Source organism: Crocodylus porosus, unplaced genomic scaffold (genome assembly GCF_001723895.1).
Source record: "Crocodylus porosus isolate Cpor-Errol unplaced genomic scaffold, CroPor_comp1, whole genome shotgun sequence".
NCBI classification, from domain to species: domain Eukaryota; kingdom Metazoa; phylum Chordata; order Crocodylia; family Crocodylidae; genus Crocodylus; species Crocodylus porosus.
Genome location: NW_017728950.1, coordinates 20,995,642 through 21,005,561, shown reverse-complemented (window position 1 = coordinate 21,005,561; position 9,920 = coordinate 20,995,642). Strand labels below are relative to the sequence as shown.

Genomic DNA, 9,920 nt, shown 5'->3' with positions numbered 1-9,920 from the left:
GTAATGTCTATGAAATCTATGAAACCTTTTATCCAACCAACTAAAATAGTAGGATAAATTCTTTTTTTTGTTTTGCAAGTTTTGAGTACACATACCCTTTGTCAGGCTGAGAGTCTGCAGTTGATCTGCTTTTCCTAGATGGAATAGTAAAGAAGCCAGAGGCCAGTATGCATGTGAGAGAACGAGTCAGTGAACATGCAAATTGAGGCAGTCAATGGGTGAGACAGGTTGGGTGGGGAGGGGAATGTGGACCTGGTGATAAGAATATAGCTGGTAAATGGTAGAGAGGTTACCTGGGGTGTCAGATGTTGGCATGGGTGACTGGTGCTTGCTAAGACTGGGGGCACAGTTTATGCATGTCAGTGGTGGGATGGCGAGCAGCAACCACCTGCAGAACCCAGCGGGAGGGAAGTGGGGGATGTGGCAAACAGCAACCACCTGCAGAAGCTGCTGCCACCAGCGGCAGCAGCGGTCAATCTCAGGGGGCATGTGCCCCCCCCACGCATCACCCATGGATGTTAGGTTATAATGTGTCATAAATCTAGTGTCTATATTTAGCCCATGATTTTTTGTATCCAGTAGGTTGATGAAGTGAAGTTCATAGGCTCATCTGTGAAAGGTGTTTTGTAAATTCCCTTTGAGAATTAGAACTGAGAAATTTGGAAGGAGAATGGCTTTCTTGTGAGAAATGTGCCCCCACAGGTAACTGGGTATTCTTGTCTTTAATAGATTTTTGGCGTATGTTTATTCTGGTACTCAGTTGTTGTTTGACTTATGCATGTTTTCCATCAGGGCATTTGGTACACTGGATGAGATGCACTTATACCTGCATAAATGTAATACAAGAATCAGGAATGGTGATGGTTCTGTTGTGGAGTGTAGTTATGGTGGGGGCGGTGGAGATATGTTGGCAGGTTTTACGTTTCTTGTTATGGCGTGGTCTGGATCCATTTGGTGTGTTTTGGGCTGTAAGAAGCTTGCTTTTGGTGATGAGGTTGGCAAGGTTCAGTGCTTCTTTAAAGGTTAGGATGGGTGGTTCTGGGAACCGTCTATTCACCTAAAATGTATCATGTTGGAGGAGAAATGCAGCCAATATAAACCATGTGTTCTGCTTTAACTGTTGCACGATACAGTTATGATCAATACTGCTTTTATAGCTAACAAAATTTAGCATTAGATATCCTAAAACATTGCATTCAGATTTCTCCTTTTTTGCAGTCTGTGGAAGGTATAATAGGAACTGAACATTCAGATTCAAATCTGAACTTTAAGGCCATTTTTTAAAATCAGTTAGAAAAGTAACAGGCTTACTTGAAAATCCTAAACTTAGGGGTTATGTTAAGAAATGAGGCAGATGCATCTTTCATGCAGACTACAGAGGTTGAACTCCTATGTTATGTGTGAAATAGAAGAAACCTTAATCCTTCTCTTCCATATTTAGCAGTTAGCTGTTTTTAGCCACTATAAATTACTGTTTGCTAACTTTGCTCTTTAATTTAGTAAGTATTTACTGACAGATTTTGAAGGCATTGAGGCCTGGGGAGATGTACATACCAGTGTAACTTCACTGATTTTTGTTTAGAGCGATCTAGAGTGGACAAATGAACAAGGACTATTGGTAGTGTAGGTGCTATTACCACAACTTGCCACTAGATGGTATGGGAGCAGGTATATATCCTTTGAACAAACTGCTATCGTGGCATGGAAGTAGAAAGATAGAAAGTACCACCTGGATAGTTTTCTTTCTTTTTCCAGGGTAATCTGACACCATTATAGAGATTGCTATCATCCTTTCACTCATTGCACTGCCGTAAAGCATCTGTCTAAACCCTTTTCTTTAGCTGTTGATGTCTATTAACTAACTGTTTTAGCTATTAAAAAACATATTCAGTTGTACATAAAAGATAAAAGCTTTTTACAGAAGAAAAGCTAGCGTTTACATTATTCTTTCTATTATAGGTTGTTAAGCTGGATGACTGGAAGAGAATTGCACACATTTATTTGTTCACTCCCAAGAATTTCCCAGATCCAGATCGTAGTATCAATCGGCAGATCACTAATGCTGACTTGTGGAAGCATCAGAAAGATGTTTTCTTAAGTGCTGCTCCCAGTGGAGTTGGCTCTTTAAAGGGAAAAAGTGATGATCTCCCTGCTTCAGAGTTGATGAGTATGAGTCTCAAGAAATGCATTGTTGAATCGGTCAAGACTGTTCTAGAACCTAGCAGTGAGGTGTCTACCATTTGTATGCCCCCTCCTCTACCTTTATCGAAGCCTGGGGAACACATGGATGTATATGTTTCAGTTGCCTGCCACCCTGGTCACTTTGTTGTCCAGCCTTGGCAAGAACTACATAACCTAGAAGTCCTTATGGAAGAAATGATTCTATATTATAGCATGGCAGAAGGGAGACCTGTGACTGTTCAGAAAAACAAACTCTATGCAGCTAAAGTGGAAAATAAGTAAGTGTTGTTTTCATAATAATTCACTACTCCTTCAAAGCATGCTTTGCTTACAGTGCTACTTAAAGGACTTGATTCTGCTGAGACAATAGAGACATTCACTTAAAATGTTGGCTAATGAAGCTTGATTTTATTGAATTAGGAATGCCAGTCTCTCTTAATGTTTGGCCTCATTCCAGTTCCTTGAGAAAAGTATGTGTCACACATTACTAACAAAGTAGCAGATTTACCATCCATATCCAGGAGGTCAGGGAAAAAGTAAGATGGTAGACTCTGCTTTCCAGGTGATGGGCTGCAACACTGACCTAAGGATGTTGCTGAGCTCCAGAGGAGAGGAAGATAATAGATGAGACACATACCTGCTCCAGGGTCTTAGAAAAGTCCCTTGTTGTTGCTGCTGCTGCTGCTGCTGCCACACTGTGGCTTGCCTGCCTTGATTGCCGCTGCAGTCAGGATGCAGACTCCCCAGGTATGGGGTGCCATTTTGGTGCCCCCACTTCATTGGCATCTGGGATGGTGCTCCATTTCCTGCTGCCCCCTCATGCCCTCTCCCTCCCAGTTATACCACTGCCCCCTGATGTCCCAGATCTGGCTAATGGAGTGTTTAGGACTTGTCAATCAAGCACCAGCCACCTTACATAATTATTAGTTATTATTCTGAGATTTTTTTTTTAACACTGCTCTTTTTGTTAAATGACTTTTTCTACTCATCTGTATCAGTCTCTTGCCACCCAGAACAGTATTGTTGACAAAATATATAGTATTGTTCCAAGTATTTAAAAGGTAGGTGAATTTTTTTTTAAAGAAATGCCTGGGTTCTTCATAAGTTGATTTTTTTTTTTTATCAATTAAAATAGTAATCTTGACTTGTTTCTTCAGCTATTTTAATTTCACCTTTTCCTACAACATCAAACTGTTTGCCTTCATTTTTTAGGGGTCTTCATGATTTATTTGCCTCGGATATCAAGTTCTTTTAAAAATGTTACCTATATCTTATTGCACTTCAGTGAGACTTAGATCAAATCATTTTTTAAATAATGCAACTTAGACATTTAAATATTTTAAACAGTTTTACCTGTCATCTCAGTTTTGACATGGTATCAGTGTCCATTTTTCTTTACTAATTATAAAGCTTTAATTCCACATTTTTTAAAGATTATATCTAATATGGGTACATCTCCTACCCCTGCACCCCATAGTGCTTTTGAAGTTTCCTTGTGCTCAGGGAATTGCTTATTGTAACAATCTGTAAAGCCTCTCCATTGTCCTCTAAATAGCTCCTTAAAAATATGTGCATTGGTAATATCCTACTTAATAATTACATAAGATTCTAAGTCTGGTGTGGTGGTGTCAATTTCTAGAGCCAGACACATTTTCTAGTGAATTTTTACTGTATGAAAAATTAATTTCCAGTCAAAAAGAATTTCACTTGCAGCTACTCTTTTCTTTCTGGAAAACTGAGAACAAATTTATTTTCAATATTTTAATTGTTTTGGTTGATAGGGTTTCCTCTCTCGCCTATTTCAGCATTGCATGGAAGTAAAGATGACAAAATATGCCCCCACACACACACTTTCTGTGATACTTTTCCCCCTTTCACCCTTTCTGCCTAAAGAAGTTGGGCAACTCAAAATTTGAAAGAACTAAGGATTTTTTGGAGGTGGTTTCTTATTTATTATTAGACCAGCTACATGGTTGGGATAAAGTTAGATAATATTTTGCATGCAAGCTTATCTAACTTTATTCCAACCATGTGGTTGATACAATAAAAATGTACCCTCAAAAAATCTTTGCCTTTCATAAATCCTGGAGGACCATCATGGTTACATCATCACTCCAACACTACCAAAATTTGAATAACACTTTTTCTTTCCTCCTCAGTTTTTGAAAACTGAGTCCCACACTTCTTTTCAGTGCTGAACTTGTACTTATTTTGTACAAAATATCAAGCAAAAGTAATTTATGACAAATTTTTTTAGTCGCCTCTGATTCTCCATCCTACCATGCCTCGCTTGACGCACCCTAAATAATCTTAAAGCTTTTTCTAATAGTATTCGCAGTGTATGAATTAACAGCCTTTTTCTCTCCTCCTTTCCTTCTTCCCCCTTCCTCCCCTCCCACTTTGTGTCTTAAATACTATTAAGATGGTACAGGGTGCTGATAAAAGGAATTCTGACAAATGGGCTAGTATCGGTTTATGAACTGGACTATGGCAAACATGAGGTGGTCAGCATCAGGAAAGTACAGCCTCTAGTAGACACGTTCAGAAAACTACCATTTCAAGCTGTAACAGCCCAGCTTGCAGGTAGGTTGCAAATATTTGCAATTTGTGAGAGTATTGTTAAAAAATCTTTGTGGAAATCACTAGGTGGAGAATGACACAAGTAGCTTTTTTCAGAACAAGAATTTTGTCAATTTGCCATATAATGAAGTGAAAATGGGACTTCCATTTACTTGTCATCAAAATATCTGTATCCTTGTTGCAAAAAGCCATGTCATCTTAACTAATACTGCCTGGCTTCTGAGAAAAATACAATGTAAATTAAATTGAATAGTAGCTTCCTAAGTGCTTTCTCCTTGGGGAGGGAAGAAAGGAAATAAACAACTTTCAGATCTCTAAACACAGTTCTTCGTGTAAACTTGAAGACTATGCTATGAAGTTCCAGATTACTATGAAAACTATTTCACTCTTCCACAATGTTTTAAAATCTAACCTTTTGAAGCTGTCCTCTGCCTTTTTCATGAGGTGCATAAAAATAGATCTCTTGTTTCCTTAACCAGTCTGGTTGTCCATTCTGCCTCAGCACGTGGCAGTAGAAGAACTTCAGAAGCTGAACTGTCTTAAGTTTACTCAATGAAACAGCTTCCAAATTACTTCCCTTACAAAAGGATAAAGCGGACATGTTTGAAATAGTTGCAGCAAATCAGTTTGCCTTGTAGTCAGTCACCCTCCCCATCTGTTTTTAAATCGATAGACATGATGGTGTGTTGTGGGAGGGGGGAGTGTTTCTGTCTATACCCCATGATGAGGGTTTTGTTTCATTTTAATTTTCAGTTTCCCGCAGTTGGTTAGAGTCCAGAGTAGCTAACAGTATATCTGAAGGGGGAGAAGAAAAATAGGGAAAGCTGTTGTAGTCTTTCTGTTCTTTCTACCAATTTAAGAGTATTCAAATTGTTGTGCCAAAGAATTAAGTTACATAAGGTTTATAGGTCAAATCAAATATATTAAAGTTAAGTTGCTGTTTTTTCCTGCCACATTTTCTCCTGTCTCCTTCCACTTCCAACTCCATGCCATCTTCATGCAATTTTCTTACTTGCCTGTCTGCTTTAATTATAGTTACTGCTTTTCTCCTCCCCTTCCTTTAGAGCAGTGGCACAGATCTTTCAGCTATGCCTGGCATGTGTTGGGGATTTCTGGGGAGTGAGGAGATGTACAGAAGTTTGAGTGTCAGGTCCTAGACCCAGTTCTCTGCTGATCTGCTGTCATGTGGCAAAGGATGCTCTTGAGTTAGGGATAGAAGTTACACAGACTGGTTTAAGTGATCAGAAACTGGTTTAAACCTGTAACAGAGCATAAGTTCAGTGCATATAAACCAGTTCCAAAATGGGTGAAACTGATTTAACATAAACCTGGTTGAATGTAGCATCAGACTTAACTGATTTGGGTCAAACCAGTTTATGGAACTTCTTTCCCAGACCCCTTCCTGGTTTAAGTTAAATCAGTCTGCCAGGCTTCCCCTGCACCCCCCATCACCGCTCACTGCTCAAGCAGGGATCCCCCTCCCACCCCTCTCCCACAGCAGGAACCTCAGCAGCATGAACCCAGCTGCATCTGGCCATGCCACCCCATGCTAACTAGTGCTGAAGTGTGTGTGCGTCTCCAATTTCACTGAAACAATGGCATACTGAACTATGTCCACTTAGGGCTAGAAGTTATGGCTTGCAAATGTACCCTGCAAATAAGAAGAGCTTGAAATTGATGAGAGATGCATCTGTTGTCTTTTGTAGTGCTTGATGGGCTGATGAGCTTCATGTTCTGATAAGCACCCTGCTGGCTGCAATCTGTGTGCAGGAATCTGTTGGTTGCAGTCAGTGTTCAACAAGGGACAGAGAGGTGTGATAAATGGTCTGGTTTGCAATGAATGCAGTGCCTGTCAGTTTGATGCAGACAGTATGAAGAAGCAGGGAGAGGGGTATTGAAAAACTCAGTATCATCAACAGATGCATGCAGTCCACACAAGCAGTCCTCCCCGCCTCCCCCTTTGCTTCAGAGTGCTAGTAGGGGGCCAGGGTCTGGCAACACTCCCGCCCCTTGAACGGGAAAAAGCCTGGCCAGGTCTGCTTCCTCTTCCCCCTCCAGGCATATACCGCTCTGGGGACTGTGCAGGCCAAGGTGGGAGTTTAAATTCCTCCCTAATCATAGGGCCTGCAGGGTCCTGACCACACCCCTCCTTTGCTCAGCACTGTGGAAGGGTATGGGAGGGCTTGCTCTAGCACTCCCTGGCTTCTAGCCTGAGCCACAGCTGACATATGCCTGCATTTCTCAATTCAAAAGTGAATTGTTTATCCACTTGCAAATCAGTTCAATCTTTGCAGGTTAGACTAACCTCCAAAGATTGAATCAATGTAGGCTTGGGCTTTTTTGAATGTCTGTCCCTAGCCCTGAAGCTGCTCTAAATTACTCCAACTGCCACATCCCCAGGAAGCAGGTGTACCTGAAAGTGTTTCTCAATGAACTGCACTGCAGCCATGTCTTTTTTTTTTTGTTATACTGGGGTGGCGGTTCAGTTGAGCAAACTCTTATAAAGCTGCTCAGGGATTCCGGAAATTGCCAGCTGTCTAGTTAAGATGACTTTTTGAGGTACTTTGAGAGTCAAAGCAAACAGAGCAGGAGGTAGCAAAGTCAGTAGCTCCTCTTCTCTTATTCTTCCATATTTGCCTATTTCCTTTCTTTTTCTACTCCCTTGCCCTCCGTGAGCAATATGGTCTCTCCTCTTTTATATTCTGTCCCTTTTGTTTTCCTGCTCTCTTTCTACACAGCTCTTTTCTCAGTTATCTGAATTCTGCTACCTAGCAGTATTTGTGTCCACACATACATTGCCTGTTTCTTTTGCCAGTTATCTGCTGCCCAGATATGAGTGAAAACCAGGGTAACCTTTTGGAATAATGAACTCCTGTGCAGTGGGCATAGAGGCACTTAATGCAGGTTGGTTAATGAAGTAACACTTTTTTTAGAAGGTGACTTCATCTTCTTCCCAACACCTGCAGTATCTGGCATTTTGCTGGAGTCTACTGAAACCAAAGTAAGGTTTTTAAGTGCTTTTAAATAGAACCAATATGGAAATAGAAAAGATATCACCTCTCCCACAAGTTCTGATTCCTTTTGCCTGCAGACCAATATGGCTATAAGCTGTATCCCTTTAAATAGAACTGTGCATTCTTCTTTCTCTTGACAGCAATGTGTTTGAGTATCTTTGTTGTCTCAGGCATTAGATTTGCCAAGGACCTTTCTTTTAAACATCTCCTTTAAGTGACCTTATGCTTTGCTCTGTTTGTCCTAGGAGTGAAATTCCAGCAGTGGTCAGAAGAAGCATCAATAGTGTTTCGAAATCATGTAGAGAAGAAACCCCTGGTGGCACTGATACAGGCAGTTAATGAAAGCAGTAATTCTTGGGACCGAAAAATAGTAACATACTTAGTGGACACCTCACTACCTGATACTGATAAATGGATTCATGATTTCATGTCTCAATATCTTGTGGAGATTTCAAAGGCTAATTAATCACTGCTTCTGAAACCATAGCAACTAATCCAGATTCTTTAGCAATAAAAAAAATATAGCAGGATTTTTAAAGATAAATTTAACTGTTCTTTCATGGTCTTGAATTGAATAATATATATTATACACATATGTACATTTAATATGAAGGCAATGGGTTTGAAAAATTGGATACTTGCAGTCTGTGAAAGAGATTTAACAGGCTTTTTTTGCTTTGATTTTACAATGAGTTGACTTTCCAAGAACTTGTGCTTTGTTTACAACTGTAGCATTAGAATGTTGGAGTGAAGAATACAGAACAAGAAAAAACAAAAATGTTATTTATCAATAAAACTTGCTGGTAACTTGCCTTCATTTTCCTTCTTGGACTTTTTTTAGGCTTCTCAGACCTAATACATTTTGAGGCTTACTAAACTGCTTACAAAGTTTCTGCTACACAGCTTCTCCCCTCAGTGTTAAATAAATACCTGATTCACATTTGAATACCAGGTACACCCCTGATTCACATTTGAAATTTGTGGAGAATTGTGAAGCTAGTGTGTCACTCAGTTTAGGCTCTAAAGCATGTACATGCTTTTTTGCTGGGGGTTGGCAGGAACTGAAGTTATTGATTTGATCTCTTCTACAGCCTCCAAGTCTGAACACCTGAAGATACTTGCCATTGTGAATGCAGCAAGCAAGCTTCCTTGCATTTGTGTTCGAGTGAAGAAAAAGCATTCAAGGCATCTTCCTTTCTCTTCCACTTTAAAACAATATAAAAAGGGGGGGGGGGGAGGAGGCTGCTTCTGATGTGCTCAAATGGTCTCTTTTTGGTCCTTATGGCTGGCATTCCTCTTCCCAGGGGTTCTTTCTCCTATTCTTACCCTCCTGGCTAGATCTAGAATATTTAGATGCTCATATTTTTACCTCCACCCTGTTTGGTTTTACATTCCTCTTTGTTTCTGAAGAGCTCTTGAAACCACCAGTTCTTGGAAATGTGAATTAGATGCAGAGGAGCATGGAGCAAACAAGGATTTTCCCAGTAGTCTTTCAGCAGTGGACTAGAGGGCTCTACCATATAAAGTACAGATCCAGAGCTACAAGAATTGTCTACTAAAAATACTTGAAGGCTTTTCTACACTAGAAGAGCCTCTTCTGTTATACTATATTGATGGAGCTCTCTAATGAGCATGCAACATGTCTATTTTTGCTAGAATAGCTACCCCCATTACCTACCACCAAAGCCAAGATGATAGTCTGGCTGTATATACACCAAGGATTTGACTAGCATAGCTGTACGGGTGATAGGGAATGACTTGATTTATTTTCTTTTCCCTCTCCCATTCCTGGCTGATACAGCTATGACAGCAGAGCTTCATAGGATAGCCTTGGTCAGTCTCTTGATTTTCTGGGTTTGTAAAGTCTCTAACAGGTGGTTGTAATTCCAACTGAAAATCTACTTTATAAGCCATCTCGAACCCCCCAGTTTCTATGCCTAGCAAACTTCTGACTTTCTGGAAACAAGTAGTGAGCCACATAGCCTTTCCTAGTATGGAAAACCAACTGATCCTCTTCAAAGAACTGTGGTTATGGATCAGTAAAGAAAAGGATGTCTCTGCCTATATAGTCCATATATGTATCATATATATATTTCCAGTCATAAAAAGGCCCCTTAAAAATGCATGGACTATATATATAAATAT

The 9,920-nt window shown here is 40.1% G+C and overlaps 1 protein-coding gene across 2 annotated transcripts in view; it reads left to right on the top strand.

Moving 5' to 3' along the window:
• TDRD7 (tudor domain containing 7) overlaps positions 1–8,999 on the top strand; it is a 96,166-nt gene extending 87,167 nt beyond the window's left edge. For both annotated transcript variants that reach the window (XM_019555198.1, XM_019555197.1), the window contains exons 15-17: positions 1,960–2,459; positions 4,604–4,764; positions 8,021–8,999. In XM_019555198.1, coding sequence (XP_019410743.1) covers positions 1,960–2,459; positions 4,604–4,764; positions 8,021–8,241 — 882 coding nt within the window. In that variant the 3' untranslated portion in view covers positions 8,242–8,999. The remainder of the gene's footprint in view (positions 1–1,959; positions 2,460–4,603; positions 4,765–8,020) is intronic.
• The last annotated feature ends 921 nt before the right edge of the window (positions 9,000–9,920 follow it).